The following is a 24,240-nucleotide window of genomic DNA, read 5'->3' on the forward strand; positions in this document are numbered from 1 at the left end:
TTGATTTTTGTTTTTATTTTTCCTTTTTTTGTAAAATAGTTTTCCATAACTTTGCATTACAAATGGCTGTAAGTGAAGGATAGACTTTGTAAAAAACCTTCCTGAAGCATTTCTTTGTGTTGGCTGACAAAATAGAAACTGCAAGGATAGAAATAATAACAGGTGCAATTTTTTTTTTCCTTCTCCAGATCTTGCCCTAGTCTCTGATCCTTTCATTTACAGGCTTAATAAAACATTAATTATTGTTCATTCAATTTTTAGTGGCTTCAGTTCAGATTTGATTGTTTACACACCTAACAATCACAAAATTTTGCTTTTAAGTTCTCCTAAGTTTATCCTGAATTTCTGAGCATATTTTCCATTTGTATAAATAACATACTGTATAGGCTTTTTGGGTTGTTTTTTTTTTTAGAACATAGATGTCTTTTGGAACAGAGATAATTAGTATGGTTATAAAGCATTATTCAAAATGTAGCTGAACAACGGACTTTTTCCTAGTAAATTAAGACTTTTCTAACAAGTAACTATGCTTTAAACAAGAATTATATCAGGAATTAAAACATGATGTGTTGGATATAGCTTCATGTTGTTAAAAATAAAAATGCACTCTGTGATCTTGAGATCTTGAGATCACAGAGTAGCTGTGGCTACTTAGTTGGACCAGAAGACAGTGACAGTGGTCCCGCAGCTGGGAACAGGTTGAGGGCTGGAGTTGCCCCTTGGCAGTGGCTGTGGTCTGTGGGAAGAACTCAGATGGGTTTAAGGCTACTTGTCTGCTCCGAGCCACTCTGAATGTTATGGATTACAGTGACATTATCTGATAATATTCTGTTAGTTTTGTCTCTGGGATATTTTTTCTCTAGTACTTGTTTTTTTCAGTGTGTCTTCGTGCACTGTCCTGGTATTTCCAGCAGCTTCACTTAACTGTCCTTTAAAAAGAGTTCACTTACCAGTGGTTGTCCTTTCCAATTTGTTTGGACATTTCCCTTTACTTGGCTTTGTTATTTTTTTTTTGTTAGTTTTTGTAGCCAATACTATATCTCTTGTTTGTACAGCATTTAACACAATCTTCATCCCAGTCTTCATGTTGGCAAGACGATGCTCCAGCCGTATGCCCTAGCTCGTGATGGATGAGAAGGCAGGCTGCTATGCTTCTGTGTCTTAGTGAACTTGTCCTTTCAGTCAGAAGCTGTGACTCCAGACCCTGCATGCTACTGTTGGACAGTGGATGAACAAAGCTGGTGTTGCACTACAGTTCACTGGTGGTTTAGGTGATGATTTTCAAGTAAACATTTCCCTAGACCTTCCCAATGCGTATTTTTGCAGCCCGTAGGGCCTAAGACAAGGACTCAAAAATTGAGCTTACAGCTCAATTATGTCACTGGATCTTCAGTTTAATTTCAGGAAATTATGTTATCACACTGCTCTTTCAGGCTTCATTTTACATAGATACTTTGAGTATTCAAAGGGTAAAATGAAGTGTTGCAAAGCAAAATAAAGCTTCTCCTTCTGAGACTACAAATTATGCTGATTATTGTATCAGGAGAAAAGGCCTTATACGCATGCGCCCTTCTTCCTATGCTGACTATTGTCTGTCACAATTACTCCTTTTCAGCAAACGCCTTGAAAATAATGATATTAAATAGATACTTGCATCAAAGTGACTTTTGTTATAGTAAGTCATACGATCATACAAAGATTCATATGTATTGTTCAATTGCATCTTAAAGGAGCTACAGGAAAAGCAAATAGTTAATTTTTTTAGGTACTTTGGATGAGCATCAGCTCTCAGTTTACAGTGTCTTAAAATCCACTGGTGATATAGTTCAGGTAAGTAACCCAGCTATCTTCAAGTTAAAAAACACTATTTGAATATATCAATGCAGTTGTAAATGTCTAGAGACAAGAGTTGCACAAAAATTCCTCTACTTTGGAAACAGAAATTCTTTCAACAAATACATACATTGTTAATTACTCTTAAAACATATTTTCAGAATGTGAGAACTCTATGTGATTTAAACCATTATTTTTACTTACACTGTTTACTTTGTGTAAGTACAGATGACATTTTACAATTTTTACCATAAAGATTTCATCATCTGATGTAAGTAATACTTTAATGTTTCCTGAAATTTCAAGATACTTTTTTTGCACTGAAATATGAAATACTGTATGACATCTATATACATAATATACATACCTGCATACATGTTATGCAGAATTTTTTCAGGTGCTTCAAAGTGAATTTTTGTGCAAAATTTTCCTTAAACACCATATGTTTGAATATAGGAGGGGAAGTTTTACTGATAAATGTTCAGTGTCAAGACTTTTAAAGTCATACATCAAGACCAAATAGTATTCTAGAAATATTAGATTAAAGCTGATAATATTATATTATTAAATCTGTTTTATGAACTTATTCTCCGTCTTAGAAAATTGATGTGACTTCTTCAAGCTCATCATAACATCACTTCTAAAACCAGCATTAAAATCCTGATTACAATTACACATTCTGCAAGACATTCATTTCACTGTTTTTCCACATATGCATTGCTAGTGGTTGTCCATGTCTGTCTCATGAAGAGAGAGCATCCTAAAACAGGATACTCTGTAATTTCCTATTAACAATCATGGATATTTTGTTTAATGGCATAGCAGAAAGATCAGAATATATTATTTTTCTGTCATCTCACCTTTGGTATCAGACAGTAAGTATCTGCGGAGGTAATGAAAGGGGTAATGAAAAATGAGGAGACAGTTCTAATACTGAATTATCCGATGGAAAATCCAACTGTTACGAATTGCTAAAGCCTTCTTAACATGCACAGGTGGTTTAGACTGTATCTGTATAAAACTAGATACATATTTTACTACTTAAAAAGCAGGAGCTCTAAGTGAGACAAAGGATAAGTGAAAGTGTGAATTGTCAGGAAAAAACTCTTTTATTTATGGTAATAACAAAGGGCACAAATGTTCATTTAGGACACAGTATTTGGGAGATTGGATGATGTAGAGTATTTCTAACATATTTGTCACTTTTCCTTATAGTACATGATTTAAGACAATTTTTTTCATTCCAGCTTTCATGAATGTAAGTGTAAAATGCTGTTCTGCTATAACATCAGGATGAAGAGGTGATTGAGAATCCCATACTTTTGCTTTTTATTTAGTATGAGTGGGAAACGATAGAGGTGATGATTTGTCTAATTGCTCTACTGTAGTTACAATTATAGAGAAAAGGTCAATCTAGTCATTGTCAATTAAACTACGAAAGAAAACACGTTTATAGCCCTGGAGAACCATTATGTCAATTTTATGCTGTTCATCAGTGTATAACACGTTTCCTAGGATATATAAATCTTATCTTTCTTCGAATTACAGCAGACTTGCTCTATTACAGGCACTTGGTGCTGCTGAGTAGAGATAACCTTAAGTATTGTCTGTTAATTGCACATTCTTTCATTGTCTCATGTTTCTCAAGATTTGTGTACAGTAAAGCCTGACTACTTTAAGGAATAGAAACGGATGTTCCAGATTGAAATTTGACCCTTCTGTTTTCACATAGTTAAGACATGATGGGTGACAGGACAAAATCTGTAGCTTTTAGCTGCTATAGTTGTGTTGGTATCAACTCCAACAAATTATTATGGGACACTTACTAAAATTGCAAATGCCCTGTTTTAGGTACCCTCCTTGCCCTTCGGGAAAGTTTAGTATCTCATGTGGGTACTATTGCAGGGAGTGCTTCTTTTGTAAGGACCTTGTATACTATGGTTACTCTTAAGTGACGAGCAAGCGCTACAAGGTTAATCAACCAAGTGGAGGCAAATATTAAGTGAAATTCCAGCCTTTATGATTGACTAGTACTCATTTTGTCTTTCTGTCCTGTATTCTAGTATAATTAACAAAGTGACCCTCTTTTGATGTGTTCCTTCCCTTTCTCACTTTGACAGTTTGTTCATGGGAAAAGTCATATTGCCCAGGACCATATTCAGGCATAATGAACAAATGCCTCTGTTGTTGTCTGCCATTCTGACACTTAAGCAACCCTGTTTCTGCACTTTTGGCTGTTATCTGCAGTGGCAATACCACGTCTATTGGTCTGGCTGGCTACTGCAGCCACCTCTAACTGACTTAGTCAAGTTTAGCTCTATATGAGTGGACAATTGTTGCAGATGGAGTGATGCACTTCACCCCTAAGAGAGAAGTAGCAATATATTTATTTATACAAAACAGAGATTTAATAAAGTTTGATAGTAAATGCAACAGTGTTTTAACAAGATTCGATGGCAAGGTGCACTTGGTGATTTACTGCATAGAGGACAGGGTCAGACAGAACTGTCAGGGACAGTTGAGTCCTCCCATTGAGTCACAAGGTTCAGTAAGGACCCCCTTGTTTTCTAAACTCCTTCTCAGAGAGGATTCTAAGGGCAGCTGGATCTGATTCTAGTCCCAGACTTGGTCAATGGTTTATGTCTAAAGGATTATATATGCACAATCAATCCTTTACATCATTTAGTTAAGATTTCAAAGTTTAGCATGCTATTAGTTACTGAGCATCTGTTGCAGCAAGGAATTTCTGCATCTCCACAAATAACTTTGAGAGGTCCCTATTCAAGGGGAGATCCTGATGTGCAGCCCACTGCTCTGCACGACAGCTCAAAGGGCTCTTGGGCTGTTCACTATTTATGGGGGTAAGATGATTGAATTATAGTCATGTTTGCATATTGACCACAGTACCAATATTGTGGTTATTTAGGTGAGTGATTGCTCAAGTTAGCCCTTGGCTATTGTGTTGTTATGTCTCCCCGAAACCACCTTTGAGCCAGGTGCAGCCGTCACGACTGTGTGCATCCATTGTGACCACCATGGGCGGTTATTGCTTGGGCAGGTTTATGGGAGATAAAGGTCAGGTAAAGGTTGGGTTGGTGGTGGAGCACAACCACCACAACGATGTAAATTGAGTTTGCTGTGCTATGCAGCTTTAAGGAACAATTATGAATTTTTTCATCTCTTGTTGCTCTGATAGGTCAAGCTTAGATCGACCCTCACAATCAGTCTTCTGGTCATGGTGGTGCGCACTAACATTATTGGATATGGAAGAGTTTGGCACAACCATAGGAATAATGGGAAATAGTGCCATGCGTTCAAGTTCCATTAGAGCAGAATTTGTCATTAAAAAATGGGAGCTTGAGAAGAAACAGTTGAGTATTTTCCAGCAATCGTGTTTTCCAGTGCTGTCTGTCTCTTATGCAGCTTTTAGGAAGACTTTTTGTCAGGTGGAGGCAACAAAAATGAAGAACATGGTTTCTTGTTAGTAAGCTGCATAATGAACTTTTTGTGAGTCTATTCCACAATTGCATTGATGACATAGTAGAGAATAGGAACAGTAAACACCATGAAACTGTTTCTTACCTACACACTAAAATATGCAAAATAATTTGATAAACTTGTTCTTTCTTTGTTAAAGGGAATGAACAGTTTAATAGAGCCACTCTCACTGTCTTTAAGTCATTATTTTCACTTCTTATAGCTGAAGACACTGTCTTCCTCACCTGCTGTTGGATTTTGTACATAAAAATGATTAAATAGTAAACCTTAAAAAGACTGTGTTATTACCTGAGGAGAATAGATGTATGCAGTATTTTGAAATGTAAAGGAATATATAATAAATTAGCTAGTCTGTTTCTTTCTGCCCTCTGTGGTGGTTTTTTTTTTGTGGTCTGTGTGTTTGTTTTTGTGTAAACAAAATCTTTTACACACCTTTAAGGCAATATTTTGCAGGTTACTCTAGGAACACAAAGATTCAGTAATGCAGTACTCTTTAAATGAGAGTATGTGAGAGAAAAACAACAAACCAGCTCTTGATTGAGAATAAAATACTAAATATCTAAGTAGTAAATTTAATTCAAAATTAAACAGTAAAACTTACTGACCATTTCATCAAATCCATCTGAATGAGACAACAGCACTCAATAATGCAGAGTAAATTCTATTCCAGATTCCTACTTCATTTAAAAAGGTGACATTGATACGGAAACTCATGTGATGCAAATATAAACTTATACTGGATAGTTAAGAAGGCCCAGGTTTTTCCTGCTTATGAAGACTTTGAGACTTAATCTTTATATTGAACTTGCAAAGTCTGAAATGGTTACAGAGTTACAGCAAACATCTAGATTGTAATCTATTCAAAATCTCAAACTGATAATAAGGCTAGACAAAGAGTATTTGTAATGCATAGTAATATTAAATATTGAAATAGTTAAGCTAATTTTGGTGTAGTACATATCAAAAAAGACAGCAGTATCTTAACCATGACACTGGTTTTTCTACTTTTTTTCTTTCCCTTCTGTACTGTTTTTCTTTCACTCTTGATTCTCTCCAGGATACATACACAAAACAGAGGTCAGTTATCAGCATAATTCAATATAAGTACTCTCCTGACAGCCATTTTAAGTGTGGTTATGTTTCTGTAGGTTGTCCTGAAAATGTATTTTGCGCTAACAGATTGTTGAGAACTTTTTTTTATCCAAAAAAAGTTTCAAAGACTGTCAGTGTATGGTAACATGTTATCTGCAAATTCTGTTCTTCTTCAAATAATCATCAAGGAATGAATTAATTTTAAGGAAAATGTTCAGATGTTTAAGACCACTAAAAGTTTCATAAAATTGCTAGTAATTTCAAAGGAGTTGCACCAAAATGGATAGGTTGTTGAGGGGCAAGCTGACAGAAATGAGAACCAATTCAATGAAAACAGAAAAAATGCCTTTTGAAGACTTACAGTTCTAATCAAGGTTAAGGTTGGTATTGAAGTTGCTATCGTTTTTCTTTGGGAAGAGATCAGTAGAGGAACATAAAATGATATAGCAATCTATGATTAAATATTTGTACATTTGAAGTCCTCATTTCTTTTCTTCAATGGAAATCACTCAAGATATAAAAATGTGAAAAACTGTTTTCTACACTGTTGGAACATGGAGAAAAAATAGAGTTTTTCTCCAAATAAGCCAATTATTAATCCACAAGTCTGGAAATACCCTAAGAGAAAAGCTGAGTCTTTCATCGTATCTCAAGAAGAAAGATTCCCACTGTGTCAGACCACAGGTTGTTTTCTTATGTTGCCAACACCTAATAGAACTGAATATGTCAAAATGGAACACTGAATCAAAATTAATTTTAGAAGCAATCTAGAAATTGACGTAACCTCTCAATTATGCCTTTAATGTAAAGAGTTATTTTGTTAATTTATGATAGGAACATAGGAAATATGAACACTGGTAATATCCTGTTGAAAGATGAATTGCTTTTGGGATGCATTTTCTAGCAACGTGGTGGAGATATTCACAGAGGTATTCATAGCAGTGGAGGTATCCAAAATACCTAGAAGCAAAAGATCCAAATACGAAGTCACTATATTTAGAAAGAGCACGTAAAACAGTAACAAAATGCGGAGACATAGACAGCTGCTTACAGCTGGGCCCAGAAGAACAGGAGCTGTGAGTTGGCTGCATTTTTTTTTTATCCAGGTGTGTAGATTGGCATCATTAAAAAGAAAGCATGTGGCAGAATGTCCATGCAGCTGCTGTTTCTTGTGAAGCCTTGTCCATGTGTCGGCTGCCTGACTGCAAGTTCTACTAGGCTCTCCATAGGTTCCTGGACAATCTTACCTTGGTATATTTGGTCAGAGCAGGTTTTGGAGTTATTTCAGCATCCCATCATTTGTTGTGTTTTGAACCAACATCTTTGCCATACAGTGCATTTTTGGTCACTTCCTTTTCAGGGGTCATGGGGAAATCCTCTTGAAAGGCCAAATCAACGTTAGATGGACCATGGTCTTCTCTCTTTCCATACTCAATGTACCTCTGTATAGGATATTTTTTGGTTGTTTTTATGGCTTTGTTTTGATTTTTCATAAAAAAACATATGAAATGGTGAGATCTAATAGAGTTGGTATTACTAGGAGCTATGCCTCAGGATTGCAGGTATTGTGGGTGTGAAGTGGGAGTGGAGTGAAGGTCTTGTCAGACTAGAGTCTCCCACTTATTTTTCAAAGGAACGAATAAGCTGATAGTGTGTGGGTCTAGATACTGTGTCTAGATATTTATATTTGTATTAATTTATGTTTTAGGTCAAGTTGTAGCTGTTGTAGGTCTGTTGTTGTAGCTCTGGTTACAGAGTCAAACATTCTCTCTTTACTACTTTCAGCAAGAAGCTTTAGAACAACAGGTTGCAGGGGAGGAGAATTATGCCAGGTTCTGGAGGCACTATGGCCTTTGCACTTCTGTGTTGTATGGAAAACAAGGGATGAGGTGGAAGCTGTTTTACATTAGTTTCACACTAAATAGCGAGTACCTAAGGAAGAGAGATTTTATTTTCAACATCATCCTGTATTGCAAGCAGAATAAGCTTTATACGTAAGAGAAAGAAGAAAACATTATGTATTTATTTGCATAATAGTTTGGTTAAAAAAGAAAATTAAGAAATGCTGAGACATTCTGGAAAACTGTATGGTCCTGTGAATATGGTATCAGAGTTGAGTGCTATTATAGGCTTTACTGTTACTGTCTTTTTTAGCTTGACTAATTTAAACTGTCAATGATTGTGTTTCTTCCTCTATAAATTAAGAAGGGGAAATTATCTATTTAAGGACTACTAATTAAAAGATCACAAATATTTATTGTTTTATCTACAAAGCACAGCTGAACAGGAGAGAGATCATTCATTGTATAAATTTGGAATTGAATTTAAGAAAAGCAGAAATGGCTATATTTCAGTATCTAATAATTTGAGTCTCTGTCTTAAGATGTAAGAGTCTGATACCATACATTAGATTCGTAGTATTTGTAGCTCTGCAGGATTCTTTTCATATATTGAAAAAAGACTAAATGAAGTAGAGTGTAGTATCATTTATTTATAAAGACTGCATTTTATAGATTAGAGATTTACTGTATTCATTTTTCATTTGTGCTGTGCTTCCCAAAAAAAAGGAATAAGAATCTATTAAATACTTGCAGAAAGAGCTCAGAATGCATCACTTGCTGCACTAGTACTGGGAATTCTCTAATACTTAACAGAAGTTGAGATTTGTAGTTGTAGTATTCCCTTGCAAGGGACATAACACTTGATTGCTTGGGAGGTTTCTTCTTTCTTCTTCATGGGTAGTCTTGTCACGTTTATTTCTTTCTCAAGCAGCAGAATAGGGACTATGAAATATTTATTTATTCATAAATTTGAAGACTAGGCTAGCTCATATTTATAAATTCAATTTTTATATCCTTCAGAAAGAAGTTAATATAATCTTTCTTGTACTTCAGAATCTTACTTTTATTTTTTCCATGCATTTTGCTTTCTTAATTTGAACCTGGGTTGGTGTTATACATTGAAAGAAATTGGTAAGAGATCAATCAAGAGTCATTCATTATTTGTATGTATATCTTCTAGGTGTATATAAAATTACAGCTAGTAAAATCTGTGGGGGGATTTACTACTTCCCTCCTTCCACAAAAAGGAGGGAAGTAGTAAATAACAGTGACGATAGACTGTTGATGCCAAGCCATCTTGATAATTTTAGTGAACTAAGCCCATGCTGAGAAAAACGCATTTCAGTATAGCTGTAGACAAAATTGTGTATTTAGTACTGAAGAATGCAGAATATACCTACACAATGGGGAAGGAGTTACACCTTTGAGAGCAGTGATTGTGAAACAGATTTAGGGATTATAAAGAGTAAAGTCAACTCAAGCCACTATCTAAATATGACAAATCAGCATTTGTTGAAAGGGACAAGTGGGAAGGAATTTACTTCATCTTTGCATAAACCCTTAAAAAGGATAATATTACAATGTGACAAACAATTTCCATATTAATGTTTTTTAAAATGAAGGAATATGGGCTTCTAACATTTCAGAAAGATTCAAAGGCAATTGACTTGCAAAACAGGTGTAGAAGAATTTTCAGGTAACGGTGAAGTTTTTAAATCTGTAAATAGGAATGAAAGAGCTTGTATTTGGAAATAGACATTTAAATCTGAAGTTAACAATTTTAGATAATAATTCTATCTTAGAATGAATTACAAAGGAAAGTGAGTTCTGCATATTTTTTTTTTTTCATTTTCAGATTGTGACTGACATGTCTTAAATTTTCCATAAACCACTGGCTTACAAGTGTACAGTATAATTAGGATAGGATCATTCACCTGGACCTCAGGAGGTCTGTAGTTCAACACCCTGCTCACAGCAGAATAAGCTGTGAGACCAGACCAGGACAGTTCAGTAGAGTATTAAAGTCTCCAAGGGTCTGCACAACCTCTCTGGGCAATTCGTACCACTGCTTGATTCTCCTCGTGGGGAAGAAGCCTGAAGTAGGTGCCCAATTTGAAACTCATTTCAACTTACACATTTTCTCAGTCTACCCACATGCATTCTAACTAAGAGCCTCGATCTGTCCTGTTGTTGACCTTGTAGGTACAGGAAATCTGCTTTATGTCCCTTCAAACCATCTCTCCTCCAGGCTGAAAATGCTCCTCTCCCTCCACCTCTGCTCACAGGGCCTGTGTTCCAACCCCAGACCATCATGGGCCTTCTTTGCTGCCAGGGTGCGCTGCTGGCTTATGTTCATTTTGGTGTCTTCCAAGACTCCAGGTCCTTTTCTGCAGAACTACTTCCCACCCAGTCAGTACACGGTCTGTACCATTGCAAGGTCCTTCCCCTTGCAGACAAGTGCAGATGAAGATAGTTAATAAATTTCAAATTGATTTACTGCAATTATTTCATTGTTATAAACTCTGCTGATGCTTGAAAATCCTCAGAAACAGGAATTGTTGTATAGGATCTTTGTGTGACATAGATGGCTTAGGATTGCTTGGCATTTGTATCAGGAGTTTGGTGGATGCACAAATTTATCATGGCTCACCTCTCTATCATAAGATGACCTTGTTGGATGTTGGTCCAAATAGTAGCAGCTAGTTCAGAAAGTTGTAATAGTGTCTTTTGGGAGGAAGAGAATGCCAGCTGTTGGTACTGTGCCACAGAACTCAAAGAGTGGGTGAATGCAGCATTGTTTAGGTGTATAGAATGTCAAATTTAATTTTACTACTATTCCTGAAAAATATTCACAGTTTTTGCATAGCTACTGCATGCACATTCTTAGCATTTGTGGACATACTTTATAAACAAAAATATTGTACAAAACTCTTTGTCTGTTTTTTATTGGTAAATCCAGAATATTTTCTACCCGTTTTCTGGCTTTTTTTAAAGTGTAACATGGTGCCCTAGAATAGATCCCTGCAACTTCCCTAGGACTCTCATATGCCTGCCAAAATCGGGCAAGAATACATGTAAATTGTTTTATTTCTCTTCATATACTATTTTTTTTTCTTTTTTTTTCATGTAACTGAGAGCGTGGCTATAAGTGGGTATTACATAACCTATAGTAGCCTTTAAAGAAAGTCTCATATAATGTATGTTTTAGGCAGTGATTAGCCTCATAAATTCTGGTTCACAATGCGTCTGTGTAATTATTGTTAAAGCCTTAGGATATTAGCAGGACATTAAACAGGACATGTTTTTTTCTTTATATAGTGTAATGCTTCTGTAAAGTCTCAGAAAAAAAAATGGTATTTAGATATAATTAACCTAAAGAGCTTTTAAGAGATTACAAGTTGAGCAAGGCAAAATGGCATAAGCCTTTCATGTTTTATTAAAGAGCCTTCTTGAACGGTTTGTACTGTCCCATAGCTGCAGCAACTTAAATGTGAGATTCTTCTTTTTTTACTGGGTGTAATCATGATTCTGTTTCATGTTTTATGCAAGCCACGTCTTATGTAATCTTTTCATTTGAGCCTTGTGTTTAACTTATTCAGATTTCATTTTTTCTTATGGGAAAAGAAAGAAATTCAGGAAAGAAGCCAAGTAACTTAAGGAATTTGTGAGAGCATATTTGAAGATGAGATACTCAACATAATACTGACAAGGTGTAAGTGCTTACAGTAGAGTTTATGGATATATATCTTTTCCAAAAATAAAAAAAAAAGAGGTACATTCTGCTTATTGGAACACTTGGAAGGCATTGGCAAAATGCTAGGGCTGATGACAAACTAAATGGAATTAAACATTTCTTGAAGAAACACTGAGGAACATTTATTTTCAGTTTGCACCTCAAGGTGTTTGGTGTGGTTATTTAGAGAAGATGGGCTTAGTACCAGTAATTTTTTATTTTTACAGGAAGAGGCTGATAATAATACATGAGTAAATTTTATTCATTTTTTCATGAAAATCTGGAGCTTTGGCACTCAACTCTAGTAGGCACTTTTTTTTAAAATGAAGTGTTATGAAGAATATTGATTTTATGAAGAATACAGTGTTATGAAGAATACAGATTTTATTAAAACCTTTAATGTTTTTTATTCTCTCTTTTAATGGAGATTAATATGATTAATACAGATAAAGAAATACTTTTGCAATTCTATTTCTTACTGCCACTTCTGTGATAAAAACATTTCCTGGAAAAAGCTGGCAGGATCATTTACGTATGCTTCACCCATATTAAAAATAACTAATACCGTCCTTGGAACTTTAAAATAGCATTTGGTATTGATATTACAAATGTGATGTCTTCTTCTTCCCCCACCTTTTTATTGTATTTAATTTCTGTCCCCTTTGTATTTTGAAATTAATATACGTAGAAATTATTTATGTCTACAGTTGCCTGAGTTTGAACTCAAAAGCTGCAGAGAGAGATTCATCCTGAGTCCTGAAAATGAAGGTGATTGACCAAGACTGAGTAGAAAGAGGATATTCACCTGGTAGCACTTCGGAAAGCAAGGCAGGAAGTTGCCTTCTACTGTGGCGCTACTCAAAATAGTGCTGCCATGTGTTGCTAAGAGGCAATGTTCGGTCTACCACAGAAGAAAAAGAATCACAGAATCACAGAATGGTAGGGGTTGGAAGGGACCTCTGGGGATCATCTAGTCCAAATCCCCTGCCAGAGCAGGGTCACCTAGAGCAGGTTGCACAGGAACGCATCCAGGCGGGTTTGGAATGTCTCCAGAGACGGAGACTCCACCACTTCTGGGCAGCCTGTTTCAGTGCTCTGCCACCCTCAAAGTAAAGAAGTTCCTCCTCATGTTTAGGTGGAACTTCCAAAGTTACATCGTGTCTAGGGCTCTTAAGCAATACCAGGAGAATAAATTAATCTCTGTTACTATAGATTTGCTTTCCAAACTAGCTTGAGCAAAATACTCCTGTGTTGCTGGTTACTCTTGCTGTCTGAAGACTCTGCATATGGAACTTTTATACTCTCATTAGGTAACACCATGGATAATCATTATATGGAGTGTGTGAAAGTAAGAGCAGTGGGGGTCCTTGTTTCATGAAAAGGTGATGAGCCAAGAGCTTTATGGGTGCTGGAAGACTATCACAGCAGGGATGTATGTTCTATTAAGAGATTCTGCCAAAAATAATTCTGCTATGCCTGATAGACATTAGAGCTCCCTCATCTGAAGTAACTAATAATCTGCTTTTTTTTCAGATTGTTTGTATATGACTCCAAGTAACAAAGTTATTTAAAAATAAGCACATGAATAATCCTATACTTCTTTTGATTGCTGAAATCTTGCTAATCTCATTTGGATATATTCAAGTGATTAACTTGAGCATATGCTGAAATATTTTGCTGAATAGACTCTTAATTGGGAGAGTGGAAGAAGGAGTTATAATCTCCTTGTTCTGCAGTACTTTATCTTTCAAAAACTGGACTTGAATGAAATTGCTATTCTGAGGAATATCTAAAAATCAACTTTTATTTCATTGGCGAGCTGATTTAATTAAGAGAATTGCAAATGTTAGTTCACAAAGCTTTATTCTGGGATAGAGGTGCTTGACAATGACAACAAGCAAATGGTTGTGGAATGTCTGTACTAGCACTTATGGTGGTTAAATTTACATTGCTTGTAAGCCCATTAATACCCACTTAAGCTTATTGAATTTTTTTCTGTGGAGACAAAGGAAGCCAGATGTATGTTGGTTCTACGAGATCCAGACACGTGTTTCTTCAGGGCCTAAGTCTTATGACCACAGTTTTTCTTAGTTCTCAGGGATCTGCATTATATTAGTTCTGTTGGCCCAGTTCACTCATCTCTTACTTTATCTACCCTATAAAAAACATCAAAAATTCTGATTTGTGTGCAGTGGATCTGCACTAGGTTCCCTCTCTGTAAATCTGTGTGCCAAATGGCAGCATAAAAGGAGAAATATTTTCTTCAGAAGTAGCTTTCTTGGTATTATTTCCCAAAAGCTTTTTTAAAAAGAGATGGCGATACAAGATTTATGAATTTTGCTTTAGCCTAAACCTGAAAATCTTGTCTTAGAGTTATATTTTAATTGTACAGATACCAGATACCTAGAGGACAAATAGTAGGGTTTTTTTCTTCATAATACTGGTTGAAAAATGGCTGAAGCTACTGCAGTATGCCAGTTGTCATCTTAAAGTGTGCGTGTTCACAATAAAATCATAGCTCAGAGGAATACAGACCCTTAACTTTTATGGATGCCGTTAAACCATGCTGGTGTTTGTCAGTGTCTTTGCTTTATTTCTTTTCTTCGCCAGCTGCTTTCCTAAGCTATGACCCACCCGAGCTGTGGGGTATTGCAGGACCTTGGAGAGCAGCTGGGGCACCCGCCAGCCCGGGCTTTGGCGAGCAGCTCCCCCGTAGCCTCCGGGCTTCCCGATAATGGAGTATGGATATCTGACTAAGCATACCTCCTAATGTAAGCGGGGAGCTTTAATGAAATAATGAAATTTAGCAACTCGCTTGGAAACACGTGTTGAGTGGAAACACAATTTGACTGTGACTTCTCAATAAAGTGTTCCCCAAAAGTTTCTAAGCTGCTGTGTGAAAACAAGTGTCCCAGAAATACATGACGCAACGTGATTTCAGAGAGCCCTCCAAAGGGAAAAAAATTATTTTCTGCCTTGATCATAATGTTCCTGTTTCATTCAACAAAAAGTATAATTTTTTTTGTTTTGTATTACATTGTCTCTACACCATACTGTGTACTAATGTAGTCTGTATACATACCTTTCATTTAGCCATCATACTATTCTATTTTTAATTCTTAAAAACACAACAAAACAAGAAACTATTGATATAAAGTTTTTCTTTGTTCTTTTTTTCAAATTTTAAAGTGTTTTTCAAAAAAGCAGTAATTTCAATTAAAATGCAATTACATATAAAATGTAGAGACAAAATAAGTCAACATACTGTAACAAACTGACATTTGTAAAAATAATTGCCTAGTATTTTGTGGACCGAGATTGTCTCTTGAGTTGCTTTGAGTAGACTTGCAAAAAAGATATGGAGCATTTGGAAGTTAAAACACAAATTGCTTATAATTCTGAAAATTAATACAGATTTAGCTCACTAAACACCTTTTAAGACTCACCTGCTGCTGGAATAAGCTGAGAGAAAAAATTCTCATAAAAGAGGGAGAAGGAAAACATTGACTGCAAAAGATTTAAACTTATAGTATAGCCTCTAACTTTTCTCATGAAGTTGTGATACGGCTTGCAAGAAAGTTGCAATTCTGAAGAAGTACATGAATAAATAAATAGAAATATTTGTGATTAATAAAATTCTAAATATTCCTTCTATTGTCTTACCATGTGATGATTGAGTTAAATCCCTTGTATAAGGATCATACAGCCACAGTGCATTTTGATTTTAAGCTACATCAATGTTTCTTAAATAAAAATCTTCCTGAGAAGGCACCTAATGACATAAAAATAAAATAATAACTAAATAGAACTTTGCTAAGACTGTTTTTGAGTACAAGCTGGAAAATACTTGGGAAAGAGTTTGTCAATGGAGAATTTAGGAATTAGAAGGAGATTTCCAAAGCCTTCTGGAACATTTCATAGGTTTAGGTATTTGAAAGATTTGGAACACATTGCTTCTTATGCAGTGTTATTTTACCCCTTTACCTTTCCAAGAAAGCCTTAGTTAAAATGACATTTATCTTATTTTATATTCAGATAGAGAAGGGGAGGTGCAGAAGGAGGGATGTCTGTCTAGAGGCATTCTAGACTTTCATCTGTGCTGACAGTGCTGGATTGCTGACTTTTTTGGCTCATACTAACTGCTACGATTAAGGATGCAAAGTTAAGGCTGCAAAAGGAGAGTATTCGTAGGTGAAAAGTCTGTACATAAAAAGTGGACACCTCCTGGGTGCATAACTAGATATATATGTCCTGAATCCTGCACATCAGCTGTGTGTTTCAACATTTCAGTCCCTCACACCTACCTCCAAAACCTGCAAAGACCTAGAGGAACTGTCAGCAGTTATTTTGCTTATGCCCATAGAAACCTGTGCTTTTTATTCAATGTTTTAAAATGTAAAGCAATGATAGGGCAGTGCTGCCAAGTGCATGTGTTCTGATCTGCTTTCTGTATCTGCCAGCTGCAGACCAGCTGTGCTGACCTAAGTGATGCCAGGACTGCAGTCAGTCAGCCCTGCAGAGCGTCTCCGTGTGGACAGGCAGCAGCAGGGGGAGCTCAGATGAATGAAATTTGTTTTTCTCTGACCTCTTTTGCAGGAGTAAGGTAGGCAATGTGGGCCCCGGTGACAGCCTGACTTCGTATCCGTGTGAGAAACCAGAAATCATACATGGTTTCAGTAAGAACTGTTCAGTCTGTTCTGGGGTTTCTCAAGAAAGTCAGACAAAATGACTGTGTCCGGTCCTAGTATCCTGGTGTTCTAGTTGGGGTTTTGTGTCTGTATCTCTGATGCTGTCTTTATGATTCCCATGGAAAAAGTTATGGTTTAAGCAGCCTAATTTTTCTTGCTTTTATGATCCGATAGGGTTTGATAAATATCTGGTTTCAAAATTCCATGTTTGAAAATAAAGAATTTTCTGCTTACCAACTCTAAGCTGAATTTTCTCCTCTCTTCCCCCCCACCAGTACATTAGCAACAGAAGATGATAAAAATGAAAGGAGGTGATGAGAGACAGAGGAGAACTGCAAGCCCAGCTGTGTAATTAGATTGTAAATCCTTTCAGGCACAGTGATAAGGCGATAAAGCATAGGAACAAAACAGGTTATTCACTGATGTTACCAGAATCACCATATTAACCTGCTGTCTTCAGAAAGCGTTATAAGGGTCTAATAATTGTTTTGCATCACTTCCTCTCCCAAATTTTTTTACTCTGCTATTGATGTAGTTATTTTTTCATATGTAGTCTTGGAACTTGCTGATGTTGGGTTTTTTTTCATATAAAAAGCATATTGAGCTGTGAATTATGTAAAAAATCATCAAGCATGCTGCAAAGGGCAGGAATACAGTGCATGCCCGAAAAAAACAGAGAGATGATTGAAAGTAAACACCTTTATCACATACTCTAGCTGAAGGGCTCTGCCAAGGATCAAGCCACTTATTCTAGAGTAAGTAGAGTATGTAGTTTCTTTGCCTTCTGTTTGCATGTTTTATACCTAGAATTCTCCTGTCTCGATGAATTCTTCTTCCTCTACTGGTCACATACTGCTTCCACAGTAGAGAACAAGACTGGTAGAGGTCAAAATCAGACCCCTTAGTGCAGCTTATAAATGGCTTACCTACAGTTCTAAATGGTTTCTAGAGCTATCGTATGCTTCACCATGTGTGTAGTAATTGCCCTGAATAATTTCTTTCTTTGTACATCTGCAACTACCACAAAAAAAAAATTATGCCCCAAGGTGCATGTTCATATTCACAGTTTCTTTGAAAACAAGAGATAGAGATATTTCTATGTCACTACATAGTGTAGATGAAAAAAATATTTTTATACTCACATGGGAAATTCTGTGGTGCCCGTACCTTCCCAAACCTATGACTTTGACTCATGTTGCCATTGGATTAGCTGCAGGATATGAGCTTTCCTGTCGTCCTTTCTGCACTTTTTATTGACCCTAGGTATCTGATGTCATCATTGCTACTCTTATGCTTGTCCTGCTATTGCTTATACCTTTTTTCTCTCTGCGTCATAATACAATAGCATTTTCTTCTTGCTTTCCCTTCTCTAAATTTGGTGCGTAAAGATGCTGTTGTGTCAATGTCCAGAATTTCTGGTCTTTGTATATTTCATGACTAGTTACTGTTTTGAGCTTGAGTTTTTCTTGAGTATTATTTTAAATAAACTTCCCTGGATTGATTAACATTCACATACTGAAATCAGGTTTGTATTTTAACACTTTTCCAGCTTCTTCCTGTTAGTTCACACATTCTATTTTTCACACACAGAATTCTTCCTTTGTATGTTTTCTTTTTATCCTTCTCAGTAGCACTATTCTTCGAACTGCATCCTGTAACTTTTACAATTCAAAAATGATGCTGCTCTCTCCTCTCTGCTGAATTTATTTTTATTGTTCCCCTCCATCACATGTATCCCCATAGATTTTGTTTTGCTCACTGTTTTGAAAATAAACTCAGCAGTGTATCTTGATGTTGTGGATCTAGCCATTGGTAGCTTACCTCAACAATGCTAGCTTGGTTAGTCGCATAGTGAGTATGTGATATGGTCAGGTTGTCTGTTTAGATTGCGTTAGTGTGCTTGTGGATTCGACCAAACTCTTCCAGCAAACCTGGGCTAAGACATTTGGAAAAAGGATTTGTGAAATATAGTTAGAAACTCTGATTTTTAGTGGCTAGTACAACTGAAATTCGTATTAATCTCATTATGTAGTCATCAGCCTCTATGATGATGTCCCAATCTATTTTTATTCAGAAACTGGTAGTCTTGATTGTAAATGGTTGCTGGGTTGTGCCTTATTGACATGTATATTGTGCGTATATTGGAAAGCGGGCAGCTTGCATGTCTGTGGTTGTCAGGCAGTCTTATAATACATGGTAGGTTTTATTAACAGCTCTTAAAGTTCTTCCAGCTCATGGCTTTTCCAGCACCAGACGGCAGCATCTCTGTGGGACTCCACTGAAAACTGAGAAACTGCATGAGTTCTAAGGGATTGGTGCCTGAGTTAATCATGGTTGCAAATCTAGTTAACACTTAAAACATTTGTTACACAGCAAACATCACGTGCGATAAGTGTCATGTAATGGAAAAGTACATGCTGCATTCATACTTCATTATATCAGTAAGTGGATTTTTTAAAATAGCTTTTAGTTTTACAGTAAAGAAGAGATGTAGTTTATCCAGAAAAACTCTCCACATGAACTGATCCTATCTTTTTAAATATCAGATAGGGAAATGTATCTTTTAAATTATATTAATTAAACATGGATGCAGCAATTATCATTGTGATAACATTGCTCTGGCATTATTTGATTATGCATTTTGTGAAAATAATCTTTGTATTTTTTGTCCCTTAAATAATTTATAATTAAAAAATGTTTTTCTGAATATATGACTTCATATACTGAAGCTCATTGTTGAAATCATCATCATCTCTGTGCTGAAGTGTCTCCCTATTGCTTCTTTTAACAAGTGATATAGGAGATCAACATCTCATTAAAAGTTAAAAATGCATTGGAATAGCATGGTGCTATGAACTTCTCATGATTTTCAGATATGCTTTGTAGACTTTTATTACATTTGAAATCTCATGACTGAGATGACAACCACCAGAAGAATTTTTGATTATTTTTTTTTTAATATTGAAATACTAGTTGCTTCAGGGCAAGGTATAATAAGGTGACAAAGATGTTAACCCTTTCAGTTCTTCATGTATTTTACAGTGGTTTTGATTTGATAATAAAGCAATGACCAAGCTGGTTTGGCTGCAAGTGTCCAACTATTTACATCTGCACTTATGAGATAGAAGGTGTATCCAGTATTACCCAGGTGAAGCTATTCTGTCATTGCTCATACATCAGAACTTTTGTAATGCTCACTAAATCTGTAACTGACAGGTATGCATTTGGGAAACATCTAAAGGAATTTTTTGTCTTCTTTAACAGGATATCTTCATCCTACTTTAGGATATCAGGATTTTTTTCACATAGTATCTACATAATAAGACTTTTAAGAAAAAGAAAAACAGCCCCCCCCAAAAAATCAAAAACCACTTTTGACAACTTCTGCATGGCTTCTCCATTGTTACTCTCCATAGCACAAGAAAACTTTCTTTAAAAATGCCAGATCTTTCACGTAATGTCAGTTCAGTTTTGAGTGCATCAAGCTTTTCTTTCACTGACAAAACAATTATATGTCTAGTTTGGAGAAAAGGAGGCTGAGGGGTGACCTAATTTCTCTCTACAGCTTCCTGAGGAGGGGAGTAGAGAGGAAGGTGCTGAGCTCTTCTTCCTGGTATCCCGTGACAGGACACCTGGGAATAGTTCAAAGCTGCATCAGACATTAGAAAACATTTCTTTACAGAGAGGGTGGTCAAACACTGGAACAACCTTCCTAGAGAGGTGGTTGATGGCCCAAGCCTGTCAGTATTTAAGAGGAATTTGGACAATGCCTTTAATAACATGCTTTAACTTTTGGTCAGCCCTGAAGTGGTCAGGCAGTTGGACTAAATGATTGTTGTAGGTCCCTTCCAACTGAAATATTCTTTCTGTTCTGTTCTGTTCTGTTCTGTTCTATTCTATTCTGCTCTGCTCTGCTCTGCTCTGCTCTGCTCTGCTCTATCTCTTGTAAAACTTGTTTGCAGACAGTACATCTCATTCATATAAACCCAACCAGTTGTAGGTAAATTCTTTGATTTGATTGGAGGACTCTTAAGGTGAGCAACAGGTTAAGCTTCCCAAAGTCTGCAAGACTCAGTTATGGCTTTTGCAGCTTTGAGTCTCTTAGACAACATCTAGGAGATCAGGTGGTATGTGAGGGTCTTATGTCTTCCCATTCACAGAGTCATGGTAGAGGTCTGCAGGGACTTCTGGAGGTCATCTGGTCCATCCTCCTGCTCAAGCAAGGTCACCTAGAGCAGGCAGCCCTAGACCATGTCCAAATGGCTTTTGAATATCTTCAAGGGTGTAAACTCTATAGCCTGTCTGGGCAACCTGTGCCAGTGCTCAGTCACTGTCACAGCGAAAAAGTGTTTCCTGATGTTCAGGAGGACCCTCCCATGTTTCAGGCTGTGCCTATTGCCCCTGGTCCTGTCACTGGGCACCACTGAAAAGAGCCAGGCTCTGTCCTCTTCGCACCCTCCCTTCAGGTATTTATATATATTGATAAGATTGCCCCTGAGCCTTCTGTTCTCCAGGCTGAACAACCCCAGCTCTCTCAGCCTTTCTTTTGAGGGGAGATGTTCCAGTCCCTTCATCATCTTAGTGACCCTTTGCTGAATTGTCTCCAGTATGTCCATGTCTCTCTTGTACTGGAGAGATCAGAACTGAACACAGTACTCCAGGTGTGACTTCACCACTGCTGAGTAAAGGGGAAGGATCACCTCCCTCAGCTTCCTGGCAACACTCCTTCTAATGCAGCCCCTTAGCATTCTTTGCTGCAAGAGCACACTGCTGGCTCATGTTCAACCTGGTGTCCACCAGGACCCCCAGGTCGTTTTCTGCCAAGCTGCTTTCCAGCTGGGCAGCCCCCAGCATGTACTGGTGGCTGAGGCCATTCCTCCCGAGGTGTTGGACTTTGCACTTACCCATGCTGAACTGCATGAGGTTCATGTCAGCCCATTTCTCCAGCCTGTCTGGGTGGCTCTGGATGACAGCACGACTCTCTGGCATATCAGCCCCTCCTCACAATTTCATTTCATCAGCAAACTTGCCAAAGGTGCACTTTGCCCCGTCATTCAGCTCATTAATGAAGATGTTCAACAGGACCTGCTATTAGGAAGCTCTTTCTCTGACATCCCTGTCCAGAATCAATTCCATTTGGGCTTTGGCTTTCCTAACCTTATCCCTGAATGCTTCGACAATGTTTCTGGATTCCCCCCACATTACCTGTCCCTGCTTCCACCTTCTTCATATTTTCTTTTTCTGTTTTGTGAGATTTTACAGGAGCTCCTATTCCTATTTCTCTTATAGAAAGACCTACACGGAATTGCTGGTATTCCTCCTGCTCATACGGATCTTTAAACAATTATCAGCAAGCATACTTTATTCCATTTCTTTCCAAGAGGAAATAATATTCCACTTTCTGCAGGAGGAATATTGGGAGCCAGCTCCTTCATCTGCTACATGAGGTGTTGAATTTCCTGAGTTACATTTATCCAACTTTTATATAAATGTCTGGGTGTATGAGATTTCTTTGTTTAGTGTCTAGGACTCTTATTTTATATTCTTGTCTATCTTACCTTATTTTTAGTGATCATAGGAAGTTGTGTGTGATCTCATTTGAAATGTAGAGTGGTATCAGAAAACTAGGTATTTCTTCCTTTGAATAATTTTCTATTTCTTTGCATAGCTGGACAAAATCTTCTGTCTTTAAGGCCAGCCAGCTTTCATGAGTAGGTAACTATTTTGCAGAAAGTGAGCATGAAGGGTAATAGTGTCTCATTTCTGAGAGTTTGACTCTCACTCAGATAGTGGGAACTCTTTTCTTTGAACCCCTTGCCAGGAGTTCATTTTTCCTAGCACCACATGTGTGGGCATTTTGTTTGGATGGTTTTGGCCAGTTATTCTTTTATTATTGTTCATGTGTTTCTCCATTCCATATAAACAGTTCTGTTCATATGGATAGCACTGAAAATATCAGACTGTGAAAATACAATGTTAGTGAGTGTAATGACTTATAAATGAACACTTCTATCTAGCAATATTATGCCCAGAGTTTGGGGTGGGTTTTTTTTGTTTTGGGTTTGGTTTTGTTTTTTTTCCACAGGATATGAACTGATATAATAGACCACTGTGGCTGGGACGGTTTCCTGAACAAGCTACATCTGTGGGAAAAGAGTATTTACAGGTTTTAAAAATGATGAGCTTTCTAAAGCTGTATTGGCTAGATTTTGTGTTGTCAGCAGCTGGAATATTGTTTTCAGTTCTTTGTCTTTTAAATACTGCTCTGGGACTTATGTACAGTGTAATTGATACACGCAGAAAGATTTAGAATTTTATATTCTTTAGGTTGCCACACTTATGTGGTATAGAAGAATGAGACTGGGAAAGATATTTTCCTCTGAGGATGATACAGATTATTGCCTGAATCTTTACACCTCCTAAACCTTTTTTACAGTATATTTTCATACAGAGCTAGTTATGTAGCCAAGATGTTGTTATAGAATAATATTTTAGGACAGAAAAAAGCCTTACAGTTGTTTTGTTAATACAGCTTTAACACAAACTAGATTTATGTATGCTATTTTGCTCATAAAATTATAAAAGGTATTCTGGGACAAGAGACACCATGCAATCATTCCTTGCCCACTGAGGGCATTGATGTTTACCACATAAAGACCTCATAGTTCTGCTAACAAACCATAAACCCTTATATTGGCAAACAGTTGTTCTCAGTAGATGATCTACTTAAGGGAATAGATATATAGCGTATGTGTGTAGGGACCAAATGATGCCTCCTCCTCTTTAGGCATTTAAGCTTCCAAACAACAAACATTCCCTTACTCCATTGTCAGGAGGCATGTAAAGGTTTGTCAGCCTGTGAAAAGAGAAAAAACAATGGTTACTAATTAACAGAATCCTTTGCCTATGATAAGAAAAATTTCTTAGATACTTGAATGTGCTGCATATATGTGTGCAAGTGTGTGAGTGTATATGTACAAAGTATTTAATTCTCCTAATAATATCTCTTAATAATGTCTGATTGCATAGAAATTTCCATGCAAATAAAGTCAGTGCATTTTCTGTACATCAGAGTGACATATCGGTTTCAAAATGCTCCCTTCAAGGGCAATACAAACATGGAGAATTCAAGACAAGTTTAGCTGAGTCCTGTGCTGTGAAGTATGAAGAATGGAATCTTTGGTATTAGGGTTGGTGTGTTCTTCCTTTAGTTACCTGTCATTAACATGTTATGTCCCTTTGCAAAGAGAATTAGTGTGACACCCTGGCAGGATTAAAGTATCTAGAACAGAATGTAGATACACTAAAAGTGTATTTGTACAGTCTAGAAAATAATACAAGATAGAAAGGACTTAATGGGTACAGGTAGAACCCACAGTAATAAATGTAAACCTAAGTATTGTCACACAAACAGAAAGACTTGCATCTGTACACTTGCCCAGCTCCTTTAAATATTTTTTTCCTGTTGAGCTGAGATGATATAGATAAGGCATTTTGATATTAATGAAGAGAAGACAAAACAATAAACATGGTGTGTCATATACGACAACAGAAA

General features: G+C 36.7%; 1 protein-coding gene across 3 annotated transcripts in view; it reads left to right on the forward strand.

Annotated features, from left to right (window-relative positions):
- Nucleotides 1-24,240, forward strand: part of FBXL17 (F-box and leucine rich repeat protein 17) — a 284,000-nt gene that overhangs the window by 108,706 nt on the left and 151,054 nt on the right. Inside the window, exon 7 of one of the 3 annotated variants that reach the window (XM_054185938.1) lies at nucleotides 16,594-19,330. The exons of 1 other annotated variant lie outside the window; for it this stretch is intronic. In XM_054185938.1, coding sequence (XP_054041913.1) covers nucleotides 16,594-16,726 — 133 coding nt within the window. In that variant the 3' untranslated portion in view covers nucleotides 16,727-19,330. Of the gene's footprint in view, nucleotides 1-1,055; nucleotides 1,638-16,593; nucleotides 19,331-24,240 lie in introns of those variants that run through there. One more of the 3 variants, XM_054185942.1, reaches the window with a different exon arrangement.

This window comes from Rissa tridactyla, chromosome Z, assembly GCF_028500815.1.
Source record: "Rissa tridactyla isolate bRisTri1 chromosome Z, bRisTri1.patW.cur.20221130, whole genome shotgun sequence".
Taxonomy (NCBI): Eukaryota; Metazoa; Chordata; class Aves; order Charadriiformes; family Laridae; genus Rissa; species Rissa tridactyla.